At 43.9% G+C, this 27,581-nt stretch overlaps 1 protein-coding gene across 3 annotated transcripts in view; it reads right to left on the bottom strand.

The window, feature by feature from the left end:
* VGLL4 (vestigial like family member 4) overlaps nt 1-27,581 on the bottom strand; it is a 155,785-nt gene that overhangs the window by 6,452 nt on the left and 121,752 nt on the right. For 2 of the 3 annotated variants that reach the window (XM_075939633.2, XM_006117609.4), the window contains one exon: nt 3,990-4,212. In XM_075939633.2, coding sequence (XP_075795748.1) covers nt 3,990-4,212 — 223 coding nt within the window. Of the gene's footprint in view, nt 1-3,989; nt 4,213-26,267; nt 27,087-27,581 lie in introns of those variants that run through there. The other variant, XM_006117611.5, reaches the window with a different exon arrangement.

Genomic DNA, 27,581 nt, shown 5'->3' with positions numbered 1-27,581 from the left:
GTACAACACATACAATCAGTGGACCGCTGGGGCGCCGCATACATTTTTACGCATGTAAAGGCTTCCAGAGCCCAAAGAGTTTGAGAACCGCTGACTGAAAGTAATCGAAACAAAGCCCTGTGTGTTGTTGACATTCAGTTCTGCACTATGCTTACACCTAAGCAACACAGAGAGACTTTGCTGCTGTTAAGTTTCCACTGTATCTTCCTTCCAATGAACTTGAAGTACTTTGCAAACATTACTGATAGTTAAGTTAGCCTAACTTTTATAGTTGAAAAAACGAAGGCAATAAAATCAGCTAAATAGCTCGCCCAGATCATGAATTCTCAATCCTGTGCTTTACTCCTCGTACAGCTGTAAATCTGGAAAGGGCTGGGGGCTTATGCAAAGGGTATGCTCCTGGCTTCTCTAGGTAGCTGCCTGAAGAGAGGAGTAATGGAGGACACACACATTTTACAATATTTTTTGTAAAATATTAAAACTTTTTTGGCATAGTTTATGATGTGAGTTCACCTTGCAATGACCAACTTACATTAATCCTGCATCTCTGTAGCACTCAACCTAACTTGCCCCCTGCTCCCAGGCACGGCCCCCACTCCCCTTGGTTGTGATTCCTGCCTCCACGTGAGCGGTTTCCTGCGGTGCCATTCTCTGTGTTGGGGGACAGGGAGCAGCACCAGGGGAAGCCACTTCCTTCCCCCGTAAGCCAGATCTGACCCACAAGGCTCCACCTTCCTCCCTCAAAGCGGGAAGCCCAAATTTCATGGAGAGGGGGTTTGCAGTGAGGCTGTAAAGTCACTGCAGGCTCCCTACTGCAGTGGGGGGAGGGCAAGCACCAACCTCGCAGCCCACCTTCAAGACAGTTGCGGACCACTAGTGGTCCGAGGACCACACTGAGAACTACACACTTAAAATAAATGAAGGGGGAAAATACTCCAGTTGCACGATTCCTTCATAATCAAGGCACAGTGGACACAGATTTCATTTTACATACTGCATAGCTGATAGTGCTGTTTCTACATCTTTGCATTCTCCACCCTCCCATTATATACATATGCACACTAAGATGCTAAAAAGGGTGTTTTTTCGGGGGGGGGGGGGAAACACTCAGCCCATGGAGCCACCTCCCCCCGAACATGCTGCTGCTGCCTGTGTATCAGGCTTTTAAACTGGCTCCCCCTGCTGCCTTTGATACAGAGGTGGCGGGAGGCAGGGGGCTTGTGTGTAACTCCTTAAACGAATCCACTAGCGTAGCGGTTCTCAAACTTTTGGGGCTCCGGAGGGAGGCCTTTACATGCGTAAAAATTTATGCGGCGCCCCAGCGGTCCACTGTGATTGTATGTGTTGTCCCTATCAATGTTTCCAGTTTGTCAACCTCGCAGGGCTTCGCGGAGCACAGTTTGAGAAACTCTGCACTAGCACATCCCTAACGCACACAAACCTGTGTATAGGTACGTGAGTATATGAATAGATCTGAATGAGTTTTCTTTCTGTATCTTTCTCCAGACTTCAGAAGAACGTCTGTGCTAGCACTGCCTAGAACCACTGTGAACATATTCAAACAAGAAGGACAGTAAGTAGTGACTACAATTGCTGAACCACACTGGCCAAAAACAGTGTTTCTATACCCACATTAGACACAGAAACAAATACAGGAATGTGAGCATATATTACTAGTGTATGAACTTTCTTACGGTATTCTCAAACCTCAGCCTCCTACTGTTATTTTCCAAACACATTTTCCTTCTTGCACAATTTCTATACTGTAGTCTTAGGAAAGGCCCATCTCACCTTTCCATTTCCCTCAGACACTAGAGTGCAGCAAAGGTCAAACTGCCAACGATAACAAAACAAAAATCTGGCCGGGATGCTAGGTACAGTCCAGTACAAACACCTCCTAAGAAGCAGCTGAATAAATCCATGCTGCTGCCAGGCTGAGAGACAAGAGAGATATTATCAGAGCACCACTGCTGTCAGTGAAAGCTTGACCCTTTCTTCTCTGACATTGCTGAACTGTTAAGAAGAGGCAGAAAAGAACTGTTGTACATAGAATAGACGCAGAATCTGCACACTGAGCACTGTTCCCTCTAATTTTTTCCACCCTGAGCAGAATAAATGTTCTTATGCGCCCCAGTATGAAGGTGGATGTGCAATACACCTTCATATTGGTGTAGACAACAAAAGTAATGTAGTTGGAGTGGGGTCAAGGGGCTTCTGAGTGTGGAAGCGGGCTCAGGCCTGGGGCAAGGGGTGTGAGGGCTCTGGCTAGGAATGCAGGCTCTGGGTGGAGCTGGAGATGAGGGGACTGTGGTGCATGAGAGGGGCTCCAGGTTTGGGGAGGGACCCTGGTCTGGGTTTCAGGCTCTGGGCTGGGGCTGGAGTATAGGAGGGGTGCGCTCCAGGTTTAAGAGGCGGTTCTGGGCTGGGGCTTGGGTTATAGAAGGGGTAAAGACTCTAGACTGGGGGTGTGGGCTTTGGGGTGGGCTTCGGGGTACAGGGTGATGGTCAGGGCTGGAAGGGACCTTGGCTTACCTGGGCCGCTTTGTTCTGGGACTGGTGGGGAGGGATGCTCCCCTACTGGCCCAGCAGCTTCAGAGTTTGGGGAGAGATATCTCCCCCCACTGCTGCCTTGAGCCCTTGCCTGGGGCCCTGAAGCTTAGGAGAACTTAGACACTGAGGGCCACTGCCACACAGCAAGACTTTAAAACAGCAGCCCTGGTTGGATGCATGCACAGAGCTGTAGAAAAGAACTGTAGTGCCGAATCTCCAAGGAAAATGAGCTGGTAGAAAAAAACACTGCACCCAACATAAGAAATGTGCTGGTCATCCAGCCAAAAGATTATCTGCAAGTTGTAGTGGAAATGTTCCCCACTGAAAGATTCATCCACCTACATGGATTTACTCTTTGCAATAAATCATAGTAGGGAAGCAAGAAATGCCTGGTACAGGTGCCAGGTTATGTCCCCACAGTGCAGCTAGCCACAACTCACTGAGGTACAACTTTTCACAAGTCATTGGCTGAAGAAGTTATACAACTATCGATTCCCTCTATTCCACTTGTGAGGACTGTGGTGTTGGAGTGACAGTGGCTTTGATTCAGAGAAGAGAGATTATTATGTAAAATACATGAAAAACAACCTCTCTTCGCAATGCTGGGATTCTTTAAAAGAAGCACATGTTGCTTCGAAGATGGCAGAGGACAAAAAAAAGGACCAATATTCCATGCTTGTGTGAGCGTGTGCCACTGCTTGCCTCACCACTTCTCCTTTATGTGGGCTGGGATAGAAAATGAAGCCATTATGGAGACAGAGGCATTTCCAGTACGGTGATTTTCAAAGGTGCCCTCAAAGAAAGCTGAATGCCCATTGCACTTTGAGCTGCAGCAGTTATTCCCCCAGGGGCTATTTAGGAACCTTCCTCTCCCCCCCCCAACCCCTCCCATTATCTGAACGGAGTGAAACAGATTTCTCAGTGCGGTTGCATCTCTAATTCAAACATACACAGTTACAAACCATCAGGGCTGCCAGTGTGGGAAGGAGGCAAAGAGGGCAGCTGCCCTGGGATCCGACAATTTAAACAGGCCCAGGATTTCAGGCCATCGCCCCCACAGCAGAAGCCCAGTCTTTTAAATCTTTGCGGTATAGGCTGGGCAGTGCTGGGGCGGGGAGGGAGGGAGGTTTGTCCTTAGGCCAGCCCCCCCACCTTGCCCAGGGCCCGGCGAAGTCTGTCACCAGCCCTGCAAAACATAACCTGTGGGAGAGAGCTTAGGAAAGCCGTTTGCAGTCAAACAGCCAGGCGCTTTCTTTCACAAAACACACAATTGTAAAATGTGAAACAAACCAAACCAAACCATGGTTTGCTTGAAAAGTATTGTTGCCTACCCATCATAATTCATAACATACTCTCCTTATATGTGTAAAGACATCACTGTGTGTGCAGCAAAGTTTCCAAGAACAACCCAGAGTCTTATCAATCTAGAAGACAAGTACCTGCTGCCGTTCCACAGAGGTCAGCGTAGGCGTGATACTGACTGTTCTTGTTGCATCCATGCTATTTTTGGTCAGTGCTAGAGGTTGATCCATGGTCAAGCTTGGGATTGAGGCATACATATGATTGGCATGAAGGCTCATTGTTGGGGCAGCAGCCCGCTCTATTGGACTGCGACTCCTGTCTCTGTGCTCTTTTCGATAATCTCCATTGGCAGTCTTGTTTCTAGAAGTTTACATAGAAAAAGGCAGTCGATTATTGTGTAAACCGCTAGTTCATAAAACCATATAATAAAACGCTGCTCTTCTGTATAACTGAAATGACATTTGCAAGATAGAGGTCTTTTCAAAAACACCAAGAAATATGTGCTGCTCAATTCTTGGGAATAAGGTATAAAATAGATCAACCCATCACCTGTCTTAGCCCATCATCTCCTGTAAAACATACACTTTTATTTACCGAGTGACTTATGCTTTCAAACTATGTTAGGAGATACAGTGTGTCATTTCCCACTAGATATCCTGATACTTAATTAATGCTTTAATAATCGAGCCATGTTCTGTCCACTCATCATACGTAAAGACAGAAACCTTCCAATTTAGAATCCTATAAAGCCTACCCTACCTTCCTCTCCCCCTCTGGCAGCAGGAGACAATGGGTGTGTCTAGACTACCTAGTTTTGTCAACAAAAGTGGACTTTTGTCGACAAAACTATACCAGCGTCTACACTACCGCTGAGTTCTGTCGACATAACGTCGACAGAACTCAGCAGTTTTGTCGACGCTGGTATACCTCATTTTACGAGGCATAACACCTTCTGTCGACAGAACTCTGTCGACAGAAGGTGTTATTGCCTGTAACGTTGCGTCCAGACTACGGAGTTCTGTCGACAAAGCAGCTTGCTTTGTCGACAGAACTCAATGTGTCTGGACGCTCTTTGTCGACGGAAGTTTTGTCGACAAAACGCGGTAGTCTAGATGTACCCTATGTGACTAAAAAGAATAGCATAGACATTGGGCGGAACTGGTTGAGTCTGTAGAGAGCCATGTATAATATATGTCCTGGGGATTCAGGTATAAAGGGCATTTTCCTCACCTAAGCATTGCCATCCACACTACAATATTTATGCCTGTGTTAGCTGGCTATACAGTGTCTGTACTTTTCATGCTGCCAAAGTGTAGCTGTACCATTGGGCAACCCAATGATCATCAGAAGTGACTCCACTGAAAGCAATGAAATTATTGAAACAAAGAATACTTAGAGAGAAAACCAGTGTTTACTTCTGTCTCAAATGGTTATATTTTCTTTCACCAAGTTTCTTTAGTCTTCATGGGAATTGCTCTTGTGAATTAATCACAACCAACTGGTGAACAATCTCATCAAAAGATTCACTTATGTCATTAAGACCATTTATTGCACTTTAAATAAAAGATTTTCTATCTTTTTTTGCTTAATAGATGTATATTGGAGATTTCACTGAGGGAGGCTGCTAAACAGACAAACCATTAAAATGGAAATTACATAAAGGAGAGAACTGTTCTTTCAACTTGGTGAGTCAGAACATGCAGTAGGATATAATCACACATCCACATAAGCATTTGTTTGTTTGGCATTCTGGAAAAATCAGGATTTCAAAGGTAAAACTTTATCAAGAGTCCCATACTGTAGTTCTGGAACATCAAGCTCATATCGAGGATGAACGACAGAGTTGGAAGAGAAAAGTGGCTTTATGAAAAATCAGAAGAAAAACTTAGAGCAAAAGCAGACCTTCTGGAATAAGGCTGTCACATACTCAATATGGATACTTGTTAAATAAATCAATACACCATGTTTTATTACCCCATCAAAACAAAATAACATGTAAAGAGAGGCTTTGCAAAAATTTCGGTATGTCTCTAGGGTTTGGGCTGCAAGAGAGAGAATAGCTTTTTACCATTATAGTGAGATTATGCCAACATCAAGATGTCAGCAATACTACTCAATACTGAAACAACTGACCAGTACAAGAAGCCACTGCACCTGGTATTGTTAGAGCTTGCAGGAAAAGGGAAGCTAACAATTGAGAAAGTCAGTTAAAATGTCACAATTATAAACAGATGCAAATAGGGAATCCTAAGGCCTGCTAATAACAATTTAGTCATCCTTCTTACATAAAAACTAATAGAAATAAAATTGCAAAGTTTACATAAATGTAACACAATTTAGCCATCTTTATTTGACTTATCCTTTTAACTATTTTTACAAAGGGGTTTTTATATTTTAATTTTATACTAGTACAGGCAGTCCCCGGGTTACGTACAAGATAGGGACTGTAGGTTTGTTCTTAAGTTGAATCTGTATGTAAGTCGGAACTGGTGTCCAGATTCAGCCGCTGTTGAAACTGATCAGTTTCAGCAGCGGCTGAATCTGGACACCAGTTCCCACTTACATACAGATTCAACTTAAGAACCCCAGGCGTCCCCAAGTCAGCTGCTGCTGAAACTGATCAGCAGCTGATTCCAGGAAGCCCGGGGCAGAGCAACTCTGCCTTGGGCTTCCTGTAGTCAGCCTCTGGTCAGTTTCAGCAGCGGCTGACTTGGGGACGCCTGGGGCAGAGCAGCTCGGGTGCTGCTGGGTTGGTCCAGTAGCGCGGCCGCTCCTCGGCGCTACTGGACCAACCCAGCAGCACCCCAGCTGCTCTGCCCCAGGCGTCCTGATTCAGCAGCTGATTCAGCGTCCTGAAACTGATCAGCAGCGGCTGAATCAGGACTCCTGGGGCAGAGCAGCTGGGGTGCTGCCGGGTTGGTCCAGTAGCTCCAAGGAGCGGTGCTGCGGGACCAACCTGCAGCGCCCCACCTGCTCTACCACAGGCCCCGGGCTTTGCTCCACGTCTCCCTGGTCTGCTGGGGGGGGGGGCACTAGCTGCGTCCCCCCCCAGCAGACCAGGGAGACGCTGAGCAAAGCGGCGGAGGACCCGGGCCGGACCCGCGGCACTTCCAGATCAGCGCCGCGGATCCGGCCCAGGTCCTCCGCCGCTTTGCTCCCCGTCTCCCTGGTCTGCTGGCTCCCCCAGCAGACCAGGGAGACGGGGAGCAGCTTTTCTCGCCCCGGAGGAGGCGGGTGGCGGGACCAGGCGTCCCGCCGCTCCAGTCCTCCGGGGCGAGAAAATCCCCGTTCGTAACTGCGGATCCGACACAAGTCGGATCTGCGTAACTCGGGGACTGCCTGTATTCAATAACTCTGTTTTGAGGCATATGTTTCCCTATCTTCCAGAATCAAAACTACACCTAGATTTACACTATTTTTTAAAACATTGCTACCTTTTGTTCACATGTGCCATTAAAAGATGGATGATTACGCCACATGAATATTTAACATATAGTAATTTAAAATACAGGACAGACTGGGAAAGAAAGAGGAGCAGAAGGGTAATCGGCCACTTCTTAATGACTGCATTAAATATGAGGAAATGAAAGATTTAAAAAAAAAAATTCTGTATTTATACTGACCTAATTATGATTGATGATGAAGACAGATATTAGCTCTAAGGCCTAGTTTTGTTGAAAAGGGCTGTTGTACTTTTTCCATGAAAAAATGGGATTTCTGGTAAGAATATTAGGATTTCAGCACCAATTCTGAGTTGTATGTGGATGTAGTGGAAAGGAACAGATAGCTATTGCTGTTCTTAACCATACATTTATGGGATTCCATCATAGGAACAGGACACAACACACTAGGAAATGTATTGTTTGTGTGCTTTACTCCATGCCTTTGCCAGCCTAGTAACATTTCAAAAGACAAGATGAAGTCTGAAATATCCACATTCTAAAGAAAGAAGAGTTATATTATATTATACTGAGCTAATGACTGATATGAGTAGACACTAGGGCTGCGTCTAGACTATATGGCTCCATCGATGGAGCCATGTAGATTAGGGTTGTAGGCAAAGGGAAATGAAGCAGCGGTTTCAATAATCGCCGCTTCACTTAAATTTAAATGGCTGCCGCGCTGAGCCGACAAACAACTGATCAGCTGTTTGTCGGTTCAGTGCGCTAGTCTGGACGCTCCGCTGTCAACATCAAAGCCCTCTGTCGACCACCCTGTTATTCCTCGTGGGATGAGGTTTACCGGGGCGGTCGACAAAGGGCTTTGATGTCGACTGCGAAGCGTTCAGACTAACGCGCTGAGCCGACAAACAGCTGATTAGCTGTTTGTCGGCTCAGTGCGGCAGCCGTTTAAATTTAAATGAAGCGGCGATTATTTAAATTGCCGCCTCATTTCCCTTTGCCCAATAAACAAATCTACATGGCTCCGTCAATGGAGCCATGTAGTGTAGACGTACCCTAGATGGGAAGCCCAGCAGTTTCCATATTTAAAGGTACAGCAAAACTGCTCTTGAAAACTGACCACTGAATGCACAACATAAACAAGCTATAAGCTTTTCTTACCTCTGAAAAGTGTAAGCAATGAATCTTATAGAAAGTTTCTATTCAAGGAGGTTTTTGGTTCAAAAATCAATGTAATAATTTAAACCTGGGAAATGAATCATTACACAAAATCATCTCTCTATATATTAAAAAAAAAAATTGATTGCGGGACGACAATGACATCATCACCGCACCCTGTCTCGCCTGCCTCTTCCTTTTCCCAGCTCAAGCCCGACCTCACTGCTTCCTCTTGCCACTTAGAATTGCTATTTTAAACCAAGTCCCTACTCCCCCTTCCTCCACCATACTGCCTGTCTGCTCCTTCTCTTCTGCTTCCAGCAGGCCAATGAGCGGCCCTGGGCTCTGCGAGTGGGGCTGGGGTGGTGAGCAGTGCAGGCAGGACCGCATGGGGGAGATGTCGGGACAGCACTCTCTGCACCGCTGCTTTCCCCACCACAGCAGGCTGCAGTGCCTGGGAGCGCCGCATGCACATGACACTACCTGTGCCACACTACGTCCCACACGGGGCGGGCAGGCATCCCTGCGTCTCCCCGGCCCCAAGCGTTACAGCTGGACCTGGTGTTTACTGCAGCTGGGGCGTGTGTGTGTGTTACTGTTGGGAGACAGAGAAAGGGCCCAGGCTGGTGCTGGGCAGAGGGCGGACTGGGGGGGAAGAGGGGGGAGAGAAGGGGCCCAGGTTGGTTGGAGGGGAGAGAAGAAATGAGAAGGGGGTCTTGGGCTGGTGTGGAAGGGGAGGGAGAAGGGCCCGGGCTAGCAAAGAGAAAGGACCTGGGCTGGCATGGCCACAGCCCAGCCCTCTTCAGTGGTGAGAGCCTCATGAGAGGGTGGTTGGCGAGTTCAGTGAGCACAGCCTCCTAGTAGTCTTAAAAACAGATCAATACCATACTTGGGTGCTGTGCTTATTACATTCACCAACCCTGCCTCTCTGGCAGCTTTCATGGTCAGAGAGCGTGATGATGTCAATCTGTCGCCTGGCAGGAAAAACTTTTTTATATAGAGAGATACAAATTATGAGCTATTCCTCTAACTGTCTTGCTCACATAAAATAGTCTCTCTGAACCACAAGAATACATTTAAGCCCATTAAATCACTTAGTAAGCAGAATTTGGCCTCACATTATTTTCCAATTTAAGGAAAATCTGTATATGCCAACAAAGAGGGATCATTTTTCCTGCTGCTTCAAACTAGAAAGGCTACACTTGGGTGTATAATCACAAGTTAAGGCTATACTCTATGGTACAGTTTAAAGCAGGGCTACTCAATCACAGAAGCCCCGGTGGCCACGATGATACTCACAGCACATGCTGAGGGCTGCAACTTACGTGTGGTTGAATGTACATGCAAATATATATGCAAATAGCTTCTTTCACACTGACTGCATGAATATAACGATGAAGGCAAGACTACACAATACACAGGCACCATTTAAGTCAGTTCTGCTGATATCAATAAAATGTCACCCATACTTTTAATGAGAAATGAGAGTCCAGGAATTTAACTACTAAAATGCATATCAACAGGAGATGATTATATTGACTACTTTTTTTGCTTTGGCGCCCACTCGCAGGATACATGTAAATTCAAACTGCACTGTGGGCCGTAAACCGACAGGCTGTGGGCCGCATGCAGCTCGCGGGCTGTGTGTTGCGTAGCCCTAGTTTAAAGCATTAGCATTGCTTGGTAAAAAAAAAAATTCTTCCTGCTGATAAATTCAGATTTTCACCGGCTAAAGAAAATACAACATTCTCTCTCAGATTTTATTTTTCGTGTAATGAAGACACACATCAATTATCAAAAGGTAGAAGTCTCTTCACCGCGAAGAGCTGTTTCTGCTGTGAAAATAGAACTGTAGGTTCATACTTTGTCCTATGGTTGCAATTTCAATGCCCGAAGATTGTACGTGCTGATCAAAAAAGGCAAAGCTAGACAAGTTATGGGAAATTTACACAAATGCCAGGTTTTTCCATATATTTACATGCGACTCAAACAGCATATATATTTCTATTTATTTATATCAAGTTTCAACCCAAACATCTAATGTATAGAATTTATATAATTTCCTGTCTATATGGTTACATAGAATTTACATAGGATTCCAACAGAAGAACTGGGCCAGATGTAACGTACAGTTGGCTGCAGGCTTGGAGGGCAAGTAGAGGAAAATTCCATTCTAATCTGTGAGGCGAGCAAAACCAAAAGGGCATTATCTCTCCCTCTGATGAGAATGTAGGCCCCCACAGGCCTGGGGGAGAAACAGGAAAGGTGAGAACATCTGCTTTATTTGGGTAAGAACCCTACACAATTTCCATAGGAAAATTCTGCATGAGTTAAATTCTACTCTTTTAAGCAGCTGCACCAGCTCCATTTCTTCTGCTCTTCTTGCAGAAGAGGTAACGTACAGCTGTAAATGGTGAGAAATTGGTAGCATAGCTCCAACCAGAATGAGCCTTGCTGCCAAGAAGGATATGTAGGGAATGGGGTGTTGGGAGAGTGAAGCACAAGAAATAGCAGCCTGGAGACTGGGCCTGAGAATAATGGGATATCCAGCCAGAGAGGAAAGCCAAGACTCATGTCCCTCTGTGAGCCCACTGCGAGGATGACCCCCTATGGGCAGAGGCTGTATTATAGTTAAAAATCCTTTTCTTAAATAATGCACATGGAAATCTATCCAGTACTGACAACAATGAGACATATTTGCTACTTCTAGTTTTACTTGGGATCCTTTTTTCTTGGGATCAGAGATGCCCATGATTCTTCACTGCTTCTTCTGGGCCGTCGAAGAGGCTGATAGATGTTGGAGTGCCAGTCTATTTCCACTCAGATGTCTCTTGGCAAAGTCTTTCTACCATACCTTTTGGTCTTTCATGTCCTTTCTTTCTGTTTTCTTCCTCCTATGTTTTCATTCTTGCTCATTCTTCTGCCATCCTCATATACATCCAGCCCACCTCAAATGAGTGCTCACCAGCCTATCACTGAGCATCTGGAGTTTGTCTTTCTACCTCAATTTCTCCCATGTGCATGCTCTTTGCCCTCTTTTTGCCTGCCATTCTCCTCTGTGTATTATTTTCTGCTAACTGAATCTTCTTTTCTTCCATCTTTTTTAAATCCGTTTCGCAACTACAGAGCAAAGACAAACACATGCAGAGTACACTTTTCCATTCAGTTATTTACTTTCCAGTCCAAAAGTACTCCTGCCACCTTTTTCACTGCTAGTCATGCTCAATTTCAATTCTCCAGATTGCTCTCCGAAGGCCCTTAAGAGTACTTCCCAAGCAAAGTCTTGCTTCTGATACAGCTTCTTTCCTTAAACTTCGATCAACAAGACTTCTACCACCTTCTATATTTGCATAACTTCCATTTTCTTTGTGTCTGCTTTTCACCTCGGGCTTTAAAAGCATAGATGTTCATTTTGATATCATATTTACCAATTCCTCTTTTCTGTTAGTCAGGGCCAGACTGTCAGAATACATTTGTTTCTTTGCCTCTCCACAGGCTCACTTCCCCTACAATTAATTCCATAACAAGTATGAAGAGAAGCTAACTGAGCACTCTGCTTTGTCACAATGCCATTGTTACCCCAAAGTCCATGTACGGTATGGTGCCTACCATCTTAGCTCTCAACCCTCGATGCAGTTCCTCAACCATCTCTGCTTCTTGCAGCCCTCACCTCATCCATGTCAATACACTAAACACCAGCTCCCATGGAAGCAAGTAAAATGCTTTTGCAAGTTCAATGTCTGTTACCTAGCAATTATGCCCTTCGTTTTTCATTCTTTCACATTCCTGTCCCAGTGCACATATTGCTTCACTTTCTAATGCCAGGTTTATTTTATTTCCTCTTGGCACCTCACCGTTGGCTTCCCAAAGCTCTTCCAGAACCTAACTTAAGACATTGATACCCTGTTTCAGTCATTTGCATCACCCTTTCCCTTCCGCCCAATCAATCCCATTCTTCAGTCTTCTAGTATCCTAGCGGGATACCAGCAAACACATAATAAATATAATATTTAAAATTAATTTATGTCAATAGTTCCAACTGCTTGTCTTAACAAACAGTTCTCATCTTTGCCAGCTGCCTTACCATTCTTAATCTTATTCAGTGCTCCTTTTATCTCCTTTACAGAAATCAGTACCCCCTAAATTATCACTGGTGGTTGTACTCACAACTCTCTTGTTTTACTGTCTTTGGAAATATTGTTTTTTCTCTTTAGGGTTAATCATGACACAATTCCTAATCTTCACACACAAAGGTTTCTTCAGCTCTTATTAGCAATAAGTTTTAGCAACTTTAAATTAAACCTCTGGTAAAAAAAAAAAACACCCTGAAAAACCCTAAATGTATAGATTCCTTAGATTCCATTGGTATGACTGTTCACATACTTGATCTGAATACAAGATTAGATTTATTGATATTAGTACAGGGTACATTAAGCTCCTTCACATTAATACAGATTGAACCTCTCTAGTCCGGCACACTCTGGTCCAGCAACATCTGTGGTCTAGCATGTTTAGCTCTAATTTACTTTTAAGAGCCCAATAAGCAGTGAAAGCGTTGGTAATGTTGCTAGATAATACTGACCTCCTGTAGTTCAGCAAATTCTCTGGTTCAGCATCAGTCAGGTCCCCTGGGTGCTGGATTAGAGAGGTTCATCTTGTGTATACATATATTTTGCACTGATGATGTATTTGTGCAATTGAAAATGCTTCCAGTTATGAGACTAGAAAGAAAAGAGGGGCTTGATATCACTCTCATTACTGGTAACTCAAAGTTGTTTCAAAATTTGGAAAGCTTGAATTTCATTTTAGTTGCAAAGTTTAGCAGAAGCATGTTAAACGGGAACTAGTTGTGTACAAGCAATGTTTGTATTAATAATATGAAAATGATTTTAATAACTTAGGTGAAAACAGTATTTAAGTGAATATTGTAGTTATGTTTTTTACTCCCATTTAAATTATGTTTTGGAAAACTGCTCTATTCTTGTTTAGATTTATCCAGTACAGCTTCTCCACTCCTTACCAAATCATTATGGGCCAAACCCTCAGCTAACATCAATATAGCAGCTCTGATATACCCAAGTTGAGAATCTGGCCCTGTGTGCATAAATTTCAGTGACAGAATAGGTAGTAAAAGAGAGCACTCTCACCCTGAAATGTAGCTGCTTTCTGGTATAATTTTACTACAATTATACATCTTCAGTCCTTTTCCCCAGTGCTTAAAAACAGACATCCTTTCCCATGTTTCTCTCCGGTGAATCATAACCAAGGCTCCACTGCTTACCAAGCATCATGTGCTTAGATGGATGTCTTACCAAAACCACACACATCCTGTCAGATGAAAGTCTGCTTCAATTTGTTTTTAAATAATGTTTGTTAATTGAAAGCAGTGTTTTAGTCCTGTGCATTAAGCAGTTCTCAAATGATTTTTGAGTTGTATAATCTGTAAACGCTGCTACTCTGTGTATTAGCACAGCACAGTGGTAATTCACACCCATCCTAGAGGAACCGACTAACTCTGCCAACTGTTTAAGGAAAAGGGAAAAGAGGCCCAGTGAAGGGGACAACTTTGCTTACACTGACTTCCAGCACGCAGTTTCTTAAGGAATGGATGCCAAAATGTTACTGTATATCCAACTGGAGAAATCACACATGTCCCAGGATTCCTTTGGCAGAAAAAGTTCTTACTTGTAATGGTTGTACTATAAAAGTATATGGCACATGCATAAAGAACAAGTTTCCATTTACACAGCTTTTTAATTTACTATCCAAGATGTTCTTACTTATACACACACTATGCATTCTATGGCTATAAATAAACCAATGTCTATACCTTGACACAAGTCTCAAACATTATTTTAATGTTTGGACAGGAAGTTTTAACATTTTTCTTTGATGGTCAAACTACTTACATACAAGAGTTGCCATTAAAGAGTCAGCATTTACCACAAATTACAACAGTGTCACATGACACTAGTTAGAAAAAAGTGTAACACTGTTCCTGGACAAGTAAGAGTCTTTAATTAAAAAAAATATAGATAAATTGCACTTTAAATGCCAATCTATCAGAAGTACAATCAGCTAACATACGCAAATATTCTTTGTCCCTGAACATGAAAATCCAGCCAGGTGTACTATGAATGGCTACTAGCCTATACACATTGGCGTTTTCCCTACAGTGTTGTAGAATATTTTCCCCCTTAATTCAGAAATATCTTTATTCTTCCTATTGTTTCATTTCATAGCTTAGTAGTCAATCTTAAAAAGCCTCAATAGTAGGTAATTTACCACTGTCTAGGAATGTATTGTTTGTCAAAGGACCACTACCCCACAGAATCTGAGTTTCAGGCTGGTTTCAGAGAAGGGTACAGATTAAATTATTTTATTTTTTTAGTGAACGTTGTTGTCTTTTTGTTGTTGTTGGTATAGTCTTCCTTTCAGGAAGATCTACTTATCTAACCTTAATTTTTAAATCACATTCTTTACAGGCCAACTCATCCAGCCTGAAACTACTGATCTTCCACAGAGTTTTCTTGTAGCACCACTAGGGTAGTGAGCAAGTTTTAAATAAATTTGCCAAGTCCAGTTTGTTGTTACCTTTTAACCTTCCATAATATATGCTTCCACAAAGATTGGGAAAAAGAAAGGCTTAGTCCTTTACCTGCTTAAGGACTGAATAAACTCCTACAGACTTTCAAAGGCATTCTGTCTGAGCAAGCTCACAATCTCAGGACATTTTTGTAAGTGGCTGTGTGAGGGCTGACTGACATTAGAGAAATGTAAGATCTAACTAGTGCAACTAAGGCTATAGCTACACTAGTGAGCTTGCAGCAGCACAGCTGTACTGATGCGAGACTGTTCGTGTAGCTATTCTATGTCAATAGCAGAAGGCTCTCCTGTAAACATAAAATACCGCCAATCACCAGTGTAGCTATCTCAGCGTAAGAGCATCTTCCACTGAAATAGTGCTTGTCAGTGTCACTTATGTTGCTCAGGGGGTGCGGGATTTTTTGCATCCTTCAGTGATAGCAGTTATACTGACAAAAGTCCTAGTGTAGATATACTCTAGGCAAATATTAATCAGAGAAATAACCCCTGTGTTGGGTTTCCATTAACAGCATGGTACATAATTCCACTCTCCGGCTTTATCAATAGCAATGTAGTACATGAGGGTTCCAAGCGCCTCTAGAACATATTAACATCCCTCCCTCCCATCTTGGCAATAGGGCGCTCAACCTCATGCAACTAATTGTACTGCAATCAGATACAGCACTGGTGCGTGCATTTTATATATATGCCTCCTTGGATTGGCCAGTATTCTGTAGGATCACACATTGTTTTGCAGTAATTTCCAGTGACTAGGTGTAAAATGTTTGTTGCAAGAGCCAAAAATAAAACTTCAACACGGTGAGGGAAGGGGAATGGACGGGGGAAAGTGTGCCGCTGAAGGCTGATCCCCCTTCATGCACAGCCAATTTTGCCCAACGGCGGTGCTGGGGCGGAGGTGGCAGCACGAGGTGGCAGAGCAGGAGGCACCTTACTTCCTCCTCTTTCTTAGGTAAGATAGTGGCCTGACAGGGACTCTGCACTCCCTCCCGGCCTCCACCCCAGAGGGAAATACTGTCACAAGCATGGAGGTGAATAAGGAGTGTAAGTTATGAAGATTCAGTAGGTCAGAGACTCCTAAGTGCCTCAATCACTTGTGAAAATTTTACCCTAAGTGACTTGCCAAAGGACATTCAGGAAGTTTGTGGCAAGACAGGGAATCCAACTCCATCGGAATCTTTCTGCTGACTGGAGGGGGAGTTGGACATGCTGGGAAGGAAGGAGAGCTGCAGGGAGAGGGAGGGGGCATGCCATCAACAGCAGTAACAGCCACACTCCCTAGAGGGGGCAGCCTCTCTCTGGGGAGTACAGGGGTGGGGTGAGGTCAAAGGGGTGTTGGGTGAGGGGATGGTGGGGTCATATGAGAAGAGGGTGTTGGCATGAGCTGAAGGTGTCAGAGGATAAAGGATAAGCGGGCATGGGGCATAGGAGTTGGAGTCAAAGGATGGGAGTCAAAGAGTGTTAGGCACTGGGGAGCACTGGGATCCCTTGACTCCCATCCCTATGCCCCGCTGGGCAAAAATGGCTACGTTGGGGTTAGGCAGACAGGCCTCAATTTTATTTGCATATTTGAATATTCATTATTTGCACAATGAATATGCAAATAAAATGTTGTCAGCCCACCAAACGTTTGTGAATGGTTTTCCTGGTCCGTCATATAAAAGAGGTTGAGAACCACTGATCTAGATAATAGTTTTGCCAAGCAGGGGACTGAAGTACATGACCTCTCACGGTCCCTTCCAGCCCTACCATTGATATGCCGAGAACTAGAAATTTGAGGTAAAACTTCAACCTCATCCTTTCTTTATACTTTTATGCCCTTCTGTAAGTCATTCTTGCTAAGCCACCTAAAGCACCTTGCAGACATCAATTAATTAAACTTCACCACATACTTAGGAAGCTGGCATAATTTTATACATAGAGAGACTGAGGCATTGAGACAGAAAGGGTACATCTAGACTAGATGGCTCCATCGACAGAGCCATGTAAAATAGTTTACTCCGCATAGTCAAAGAAGCAGGGATTTAAATACTCCCAGTTTCATTAAAAGAAAAATGGCTGCCGCGCTGTGCCGACGATCAGCAAGGGAAGCCTTTGTTGACTGCTCCGGGTATGCCCAGAGCGTGAAACGATATCATTGAGGAGCCTTTGGCCATTATCTTTGAAAAGTCGTGGCAATCGGGAGAGATTCTAGATGATTGGAAAAAGGCAAATGAAGTGCCCATCTTCAAAAAAGGGAAGAAGGATGATCCAGGGAACTATAGGCCAGTCAGTCTTACCTCGGTTCCTGGAAAAATCATGGAAGGGATCCTTAAGGAATCCATTTTGAGACACTTGAAATAGAGGAAAGTGATCAGGAACAGTCAGTATGGATTCATAAAGGGCAAGTCGTGCCTGACCAATCTGATTAGCTTCTATGATGAGGTAACTGACTCTGTGGACATGGGAAAGTCAGTGGATGTGATATACCTTGACTTTAGCAAGGCTTTTAACACGGTCTCCCACAATATTCTTGCCAGCAAGTTAAGGGAACGTGCCTTGGATAAATGGACAGTAAGATGGATAGAAAGATGGCTAAAAGGCTGGGCACAGCGGGTAGTGATCAATGGCTCAATGTCAGGATGGCGTTCAGTTTCTAGAGGAGTGCCCCAAGGTTTGGTTCTAGGACCAGTTTTGTTCAATATCTTTATTAATGACCTGGATGAGGGGATAGATTGCACACTCAGCAAGTTTGCAGATGACACTAAGCTGGGGGAGAGGTAGATACACTCGAGGGCAGAGATAGGGTCCAGAGTGACTTAGACAAATTGGAGGATTGGGCCACAAGAAATCTGATGAGGTTCAACAAGGACAAGTGCAGAGTCCTGCACTTGGGACAGAAGAATCCCAAGCATTGTTACAGGCTGGGGACTGAATGGCTAAAGAGCAGTTCTGTAGAAAAGGACCTGGGAGTTACAGTGGATGAGAAGCTGGATATGAGTCAAAAGTGTGCCCGTGTAGCCAAGAAGGATAATGGCATTAAGAGGAGCATTGCTAGCAGATCCAGATATGTCATTATTCCCCTTTATTCAGCTCTGGTGAGGCCACATCTGGAGTATTGTGTCCAGTTCTGGCCCCTCCGCTACAAAAAGGATGTGGACGCATTGGAGAGGGTCCAGTGGAGGGCAACCAAAATGATTAGGGGGCTGGAGCATATGACCTATGAAGAGAGGCTGAGGGAGTTGGGTCTGTTTAGTCTGCAGAAGTGAAGAGTGAGGGGGGATTTGATAGCAGCCTTCAACTTCCTGAAGGGAGGTTCCAAAGAGGATGGAGAAAGGCTGTTCTCAGTAGTGACAGATGGCAGAACATGGAGCAATAGTCTCAAGTTACAGTGGGGGAGGTCTAGGTTGGATATTAGGAAAAAACTATTTCACTAGGAGGGTGGTGAAGCACTGGAATGAGTTACCTAGGGAAGTAGTGGAGACTCCCTCCCTAGAAGTGTTTAAGTCTCGGTTTGACAAAGTCCTGGCTGGGTTGATTTGGTTGGGATTGGTCCTGCCTAGAGCAGGGGGCTGGACTTGACCTTCTGAGGTCTCTTCCAGCTCTATGGTTCTATGAATCTAAATCCCCGCTTCTGTGACTATGCCGAGTAAACTATTTTACATGGCTCCACTGACAGAGCCATGTAGTCTAGACATACCCTAAATGACGTACCCCTTGGGAGGACATTATGATGGGCCCCTTCATATATATATATATATACTAGTTTGGGTTTGTGCCCAGGAAGCCATTATCTGAGCACAACCATCCTGGAAAGTAGTACTCTGCCTCAACTTCTTTTGCCTCAGGCAAGGCACTAGCTGAGTGCCTCCAACAGCATTCATTGAGAATTCTGTGCAGCCAGACATTACAGTGACTGTTGTGCCATTTGCCTTGGAACCTGAAATGGAACCAAGTTCTCTCGGCTCTTAGTCCAATCCAGTATCTTCATAATTGTGCTTACTGCCTCCAGTATTTATACTGATTTTGAACAGAAGTAGTTCTGTTTGAATATTATGTAATACTAGAAGATTTACCTGATGTTGCTTGGTTCCTCAACTCAATAAATGTTTGTTTTTCTTTATTTAAAATCATTACTCTGGGATGAGTCTGGCAATGAGGTGTCCAGGCTACCCAAGGGAGAAAGCATCTTGGGTCAAGGTGAGAAGTGCCTCTCTATGGCCACTACAGAACCATCGTCCAGGTTCATCTACCCCCTGTGCTCCCTTGTTCCCTAGCCAATTGAGGAATGGAACAATCTGTGCATTTTCTTGCTCCCTGATGAAGGGTAACAGCAATATTTCTGTAAGAATAGGAGAGGGTTGCAGCCCCCCCACCCTCCCTAAAGGGTGCCTGAGGGCTGGGGTGGGTGGGTGGGTGGGTGTGTGTGTGTGTGTGTGAGAGTGAGAGTGAGAGTGAGAGAGTGTGTGTGTGTGTGTCACGGGGAGCTGCCCCCACCAGCCCTTTTACGTGCTTAGTGATTCTGTCTCTTTTGTGTATGGTTTTATGCATCCCTAGTACACATCAAGTCGGGAGGTTCTGCTCCCCGCATGACCAAACACTTACCTTGCTTATGATAAGAGGAAACTGCCTACCAAATTTACTGTTCCTAGTTCTTACTGTTTAGGAGGAGTTCTCGAATCGACAGACGGACAGACTCACTGGCTCACAAACTCTCTCAAATATATAGTAGATTCACTGCCTTTTATACATAGCTCTTCTAGAGTATTTAAACATGAATACAGCTGATGTGCCTTTTGTAAAAACAGAGTATATACCTTGCTTCTTTTTGTCAGATATTGATTTTATTTACTTCTTATGCTTTTAAAATGTTCAGCTGTTCTGCCCTCTATTTCTGGACTTTCTATGTTGTGGAAAATGTTGCTTTACACTTTTATGCTTACTGCATACCCTTGGGGGCAAACTGCATGTTCTACCATCCATCGAACAATAGCTTAAAGCAGATGAGAGGATACAGAACCAAAGCAGATGAGAGGATACAGAACCAGGCCAAATTTTAGCTCTTCCCCTCCCCGGAAATTACAGACCTGGGGAAGAATGGCGGGCGTGTCGGCAACCCCCACGCCAGCCGCATCATCCCCGGCGCTCTGGAGAGAGGCAGCCGTGCAGCCCCAGTTGCGCTGCTGCAGGGCTTGTTCCGCTGCAGCCGGGGGGAGAGAGGAGAGTGGACCAGCTTCCCCCCGGTCGGTGACGCCTACCCCTGCGCTCAGGGAGGCAGACTGGACAGCTGTCTACCCCCTTCCCCAGTGGGTGATGGTCAGTGGTGTCTGGGCAAATGACGCCGGGGCAGGCGCCCTCAAGCCAGAGGGGGGAACCATCGGTGACGTCACGGCCCTCGGCACTTCGGCGGCTGTGGAACGTTCAAAAGCGCCGGTGCCATGGACCACAGAGATCATTCAGAGGAGGGAGGAGCGGCGACCCTGAGAAGGTGGAGGCAAAGGGAGGTAGGAGGCAGGGCAGGGTTTTGGAACACGGGGGGTTGGTGCGTTTCGGGTCTCAAACCCCACCAACTGGAACTGAGAACCAGTTCCCAGTCCTTAGGGCTCTGGGTCAGGGCTCAGAGTGAGGGTGGGCCCGAGCCCCCCTACTTTCCCCGGCAGCGTTCCTAGCGATCAGGTTGGAGGAGGGACGAGTCTGGCATTCCGGTCGCCGGATTGATGATGCCAGTAGAGACCATGAACGTGGAGGTGCCCGGACAGGCGGGCAACTGAGAGGAGGGGGGGAGGAGTACGGACCCCCAGGTCGGGGCCTCCCCTCGCCCAGTAACAGTCTCCTTTAAGCACAAGATAACTTTTTTGAATTTCAACACAATTCAGGATCTACCTCAAACACAAATACTCTCACCTTGCCTCCTTCCTTGCCCCTTCTCCAAGGTCCCGCCCTTCTTATTCCATCTTCCCTCCATCCCCCATCACTCATGTTCACCAGGCTGGGGCAGAGGGTTGGGGTGCAGGGTCTAGTCTTGGGCTGATGAGTTCAGAGTGTAGGAGGGGAATGGGGTTGGGGTGCACAAAGGGTTCAGGCTGCAGGCTCTGAGAGGGAGTTTGGGTGCAGAAGGGCCTCCAGGCTATCGCAAGATGTCAGGATGCAGGCTACAGCTGGGCACCACTTACTTGACAAGCTCACCCCCTCCCCCACCTCTGACCCTGAACTACTCCTGAAAGTGGCGGGGGCGTGTCCTGCAGTTGAGATGGAGGGGCCGGTGGCTCTGCATGCTGAACCCCCTCCCTGCTGACACCATGACATCTCCCTGTTCCCAGCCAATGGGAACTGTGAGGCTTGTGACTGCAGAAAAGGGCAACATGTGGAGACTCCCCAGTTCCACCTCCCTCAGGGTCCACAGGGACATGCCAGCCACTTCTAGTGCCTTCGACTGTTGGTGTGCTGCTGGGCTGTTAGTGGCCAATCTCCTGATTTGGCTGCAGGAGCCTCCAGGAGATTGTGCCTTATTCCAGGAGACTTCCACCCAGTGCTCTGCACAGGGATGGAAAAAATTAGAGGGAATGAATTGAATTGTGTGCACCAATACAGAGGTAATGTGCAGATGTGCACCTCCAGAAGAAATCGAGAACCTAGATATAACATACGTTTTTTTAAATTACCAAAGGGATGACTCCAGCCATGACAGGTTAGGCATTTTAGAACTCACTACTCAAAGAGTTAAATTTCTGCATGAGAGAGAATTAAAAATTATGAAATGCACAGACTAGCGAAAAACCTAAAATAACATTTTGAAAGTAAAAGAAGTAACACCACCCCCAGCACAAGTATACATGGGGGTGGGAGGTATGCCTGAAAGACAGTGTGGGTTTGCGTGGGTAACACACACACACAGTGTGAGAATGAGAACTTTGCATTGCCCCTTTAAGTATGTGGAGTACGTTCAGACACAGGAACAGATGCCAGCAAGCTCCCACCATCCTGAGCCCTGCTGGGTATGGGAGGGAGGCAGGGGACCCCCTTAACATCAGCACTCCCTTCTTCATCCTCCCCCACCCTGCATGGCAAGCAGGAAGCTCCTGGGGACACCGCCAAGGGGCAGGAGAGAAGCACAAAAATGAGAGGAGGGGCAGATAAAGTGCCAGTACTTGATAGTCTCCTGGCTAAGACAGTCAGGATAGCCTATCAGAGGCTCCAAGATCTACCAGTAGCTCCTGATTTAATGGTAGGTGACCACTGAACTTGTGTGAGACAGCGCATTACTTATTGTGTGTGGGAATGTCAGTACATGTAGCAGAACACCCAAATCGAACACTGAAAACATCTTTGTAAGTCTAACAAGACTTACTGAAGATGACCAGCCCAAAAGAAACAGCATTTTCTATGGAGAAATTAAGACTTGGGATCCAGGAATATGTCTATAGATGCAATGCAATACAGATTTATATTTCAGCATCTCTGCATTTCTTATACACTTTCTTTATGATTGTAAGTCATCACAAATTCCTCTTAAAGTGTTTTCTTATAGAATAGATTGCCACCATTCAGAAATCTCTTTACTCTGTTTTACAATTCAGGGTTAAGCGCTCCTATTATTGATGTGAAATGATTCCTAAGGGAGATCAGACTTGCATCTAAGTATGCACTTGGAGATCATAACTCCAAACAGCTAATGAGCTGTTTGTTTCAATGAACAGATGAGAATAACCTGAAATAGCTTCTGTATTAAGGGATGTCTAAGTAATATGAAAATACATACACATGTAACACATTTACAGAAAAAATTCCCTGCTCAGTATTTTTACACTGCATATTTACAGAGAGATATACTGCTCACTAATAGAGTATGTCTACACAGCAGTGCTAAACTTGAAGTAAGCTACGCTAACTGCGTAGCTTAAGTCGAAGTAGCTTATTTTGAAGTTGGGAACATCTACACAGCACATATTTCAAAATAAAGCACTCTTCTTCCAACTTCCCTTACGCCTTGTTACAGAAGTCAGTGTAAGCAGGCCTCCAGCTCAACAGTATTTTGACATTATGTCGAAATAACTGCTTGTGTGTAGATGCGGACTATATTATTTCGGAATAACGAACGTTCGGACTAATGAAATAATGCTGCTGTGTAGATGTATCCTAAAATAGCTACTGACAACACAGTGGTGACAACACAGAAAAAGTGTGTTAAGTATAGAGGGTAGAAACCATAAAATTCAGATTCAGCATAGAGGACACAGCCATATTCCACAAACTTTAATTAACCTTTGCCCTCCAGCCTTTTTTTTTTTGTCATCGTTTGGTTTTGGTTCAGTTCATTAATGTAATGGTCAAATATCGGAAGTGAATTTGATATTCAAGATAGCAGAAATCTGATTGTCTGGTAATTTAAAATAATCAAATTTCTAGTCTGGAAAAGTAAGTTTAATCATTGACTGCTGGACAAGCTTCTGTCCACCACCTAAATATCTAGATGCCTTTTACTGAGTGGTGTTTCCAACCTGATGCTACAAGTGAAAATTAGCCACCTGTATCTTTCCTTATTATTACTATTAATTAGAGAAGATACGGAAGATTCGCTGGCTAGAGTTAAAATCCATCTTTGTACCCATTTCTCTCTCAGTAGTTACACAGTTACCTGTGCTACTGGCTCTGCAGAATAAAACTTAGTTTTATACTAGAGAGCCCGCAGCAAAGCTGAGTGGTCAGCCCTTGCCTGCCTGGATCCCAGAGAGGTAGATTCGCTGCCCTACCAAACCAAAGCTGCCTCCCCAGGAGCTGAGTATAAGGGTACGTCTAGACTACCGGGTTTTGACAGAATTTTGTCGACAGTATCTGTCGACAAAGAGCATCCAGACACATTGAGTTCTGTCGACAAAGCAAGCTGCTTTGTCGACAGAACCCTGTAGTCTAGACGCAACCCTACAGGCAATAACACCTTCTGTCGACAGAACTCTGTTGACAGAAGGTGTTATGCCTCGTAAAATGAGGTTTACCAGCGTCAACAAAACTGCTGAGTTCTGTCGACGTTATGTCGACAGAACTCAGCGGTAGTGTAGACGCTGGTATAGTTTTGTCGACAAAAGTCCACTTTTGTCGACAAAACTCAGTAGTCTAGACACACCCTTACTGAGAACATTAACTGATAAACATCAGCTTATTGCTTAAACAGTTTGTCAGTTATCCTCTAACATCCCTTAAATAAAGAATAAGCTTTTTACCAAAATGTAATAAAAATCTGTTCAATAATAAGACCACACATTTACTCCAAAATGAGAAACTGAGACACAATATGGTACAGCTGGTACAATGCGGATAACACTGGTACAGAGCCAAACATAGGATTAAGAAATTCTTGCTAATTGTTGTATGTGACTGCAGGTGAAAACCGAATTACTGAAAAAGGCTTTGCCCGGATTTTGCAAGACTCTCCACAGCAAAGCTGTAAGTAAACACTGAAAATGAAAAATGGTCACGATTCTCATACCTGCAGTAACCACACTGGTTCAGTATTCTCTATTTAGGGCTCACCTGTCCTAGCAGCAAATGTCTTAAGAGAGGAATATCTACATTTCATAAGTTTCTTGGCCAGAGTAGCAGATTCCCAGCCAAAACAAAAAAGTGTTTATTAAGTGGTTAATTTCTTTTCATTGCTTGGATTTTAGTTTTGAGGAAAAGATGATCATCTATAAAAATAGTGAACATGTTTTTGACTGGAAGCCTGTGACTGATTCAGGAAGCTCTATGCCTTATAATCATTACTAATAGTAAACCAAACAAGAAATAAAGCTGTGCACATATAGCCCACATATCCACATATAAATATCAAAAGAGAACAAATCATACCGTTATTTTAAATATTAATAGCCTTCTTAAAAGGAAGCTCATAAGAGACATGTGAACAGAGATGTAAATTTAAAACCACCGAAACCAATCCTGTTTTAAGGAACAACACGACAGAAAACTATTACGTTTTTCATCTTAATGAGTTCATATGTATTTTGTACCAAAAAAGTAACTGAGAGGCACCTCTGTATCTTCTTACCTTGTCAACCTAAAACTAAGACACAGTTTCTATAAAACAATGACTCCAGGGGCAGGATTTTGGCAAGAACACATGAATTAACCTTCACCTCCTCCATTATTAACAGTAATCATACATGTGCATCACATTAAAGAGTACGTGAAACAACGATTCATGTGTGTTCTCTTTCTCATTCTGAGACTTTCCTCAGACAGGTTAGGAAAAGTATTTATCAAGGTACACAGTTGCTCATACATATCCCACTATTTATCACAGGTATTCTGCACTCCCAAGCCAGTGCAAGGGAACATAACTACTAAATAACTGATGAAACAGAGAAGCCTAATCCTAGGCAGATGTAATCCAATTCCTGAACATTACTTTTGAATAAGAAGCAAATCTGGTATGCAGGTATGCAAGCTTCCTCTGCCTATATTAGTATCTATTATGTTTTAGAAACTATAAATCACATGCAGGAATGAGAGGTCTCAGACAGGCCTCTGAATTGCAGCACAGTATTTAAACAGGAGATATAAAGCACAGTTAATTTCTATCAAAAAGTATGGACCAGGTATCCTTAAATTTTCTATATTAAGGCAATTAAAAATAACATCGGATTCAAGCAAAATTTCCACTAAGGAAAGTGGACAAATGACTGAGGTCAGAACCTTTAGAATTCAATTGCTGCAAAGACCTTTTATTTCCCTGTAATTTACTTGAAGGATAAATACGAAACTAAAAACAGACACACTCCCTTTCCTTTGGAGGAAATCCTGGCAAAAGAACAACTCAAAGGAAAAGCAGGATATACTCCTAAACCAGCAACCAACCTCTTTCAGATCTATGCACAATACTGTCTGTACAGACTGTCACATGATTCCTGTCTGTGGTACTAACATGTCAGCCTTCACATGAAACTGTTACTTCCAATTAATTAACAAAACAATGGCCTCTGTAAACATTAACCCTTATAACTAGACCAGCTGGACCGAGAATCAGCAACTAAATGCAGCAGTTACTGCCCTGGCCACTCTGTAAGCAAACTACCCTGTCAGCAATATTGGGTCTGATGTGCTGCTGGGAAGAAAGTCACTTCTGACCCTCCTGAGCAACTAATCGACTCTCTACTCTACCTCTGCAGAACACTCGCTGCCTCCCAGCTTAAATTAAGTACAGCTGAAAGTATGGGGTTGCCATCTGGTTTGAAAAAGCAAGGATCAGGGAATAAAATGAAAGGGTTTTTTGGTACTAACCTCACTTTAATCATTGCCAAAGAGCATGAAGACAGCCCAGCGTCCTCCCACAAGAAAGCCTTGGGCCTCACAAACTTGGCAGCAGTCTCCTGCACAAAGAGCTGGGCAGGCAGCAGCCATGTCAGAATAAGAGTCTTTCCAGGAAAGCTGTGTTGCAAGGTATTGCCTTGTCTGCCTGCATGTTGAAAATAAAACGTTCCGCACAGAGCTCTTGGGAAAGTTCAACATAGTATTGGAGGATTTATATATAATTAAGCTCTCGCAGAATTATTAAATGTATCAGCCCAAGTGTGCTTCACAGGCAAAGACACATAAGTTTTTGTTATTGCTAGACATTAGGTTTGCTTAAACTTGTTTTCACATTTTTTTTAAAGGAATACAAAGGATAGGAAGTTCGTTAGTGAAGTTCATTGCAGGAACACTCCTGGCTTCTGAAGAAACAAAGCAGCAGACTTCAGAGTATTATTGTACAGGAAGCTGGCTCTCAGGTTTCTAAAGGGTGGCCAGATAAGACATATAGAAAAAAAATCTCAGCTTTCCTCTCAAAGTAAATATTCCTTGGAAATGTCAAAAATAAGACTAGTGGTGCTAGAAGTAGTTGTCCCGTGTTTATGTTTATTTTCTTTTAATTCTGAGTATCCAGTTTCAAATTAGGTACCAAAAGGGTGGGGACATTCATTGCTGGAAATGCTTGAAAGTGGTTACTAGAAAATGGATCATGGATTCTTAGAAACAGACAAAGAAACACTTTTTACATTTCAACCCTGAGAAATAACACCATTTGTTGAAAATCAGCACTCAGTAATTTGGAAGGAATGAGTTAAAGTCAGTTAGCATGTTTTTATAGCAGATTGCAGAATGAGAGGAAAATTAAAGAAGATGAATCCAGCATTTCTAATCTGGGGAGAAAAAAATTACTTATTCAACTAGAAGGTAATGTAAGTTTTTATTCCAATTCCTGCCCTTAAAGAGTCATTGTCTATAGCAACAGTGTCCATAACATTCTAATTCTCAAGAGTGCAACCTTCTAGTAAATGGTACATCTGTCAAATTGCAGGAAACATCTGGGAAAATGGTTAATGAAAATAAAACAAACAAATATGCAAAACCTTTGTGTTTTCATATGCTTAGCATATAAATCTAAGGTATGTTTTTGAATCTGCACCAATTCTTTCCTTGCCTCTTGGTTAGCACTTAGGCTTTGGTATATACTGGTGGCTCTAAAATTTACCACAATGTAGATAAGGGATAATTTATCCAAAGTTAAAAGCCAGAAGACCTGAGTGCTAATCCCAACTCTGCCACAGACCTCCT

This window comes from Pelodiscus sinensis, chromosome 11, assembly GCF_052426305.1.
Source record: "Pelodiscus sinensis isolate ZL-2025 chromosome 11, ASM5242630v1, whole genome shotgun sequence".
Classification (NCBI taxonomy): Eukaryota; Metazoa; Chordata; order Testudines; family Trionychidae; genus Pelodiscus; species Pelodiscus sinensis.
This window is presented reverse-complemented; position numbering and strand designations above follow the sequence as displayed.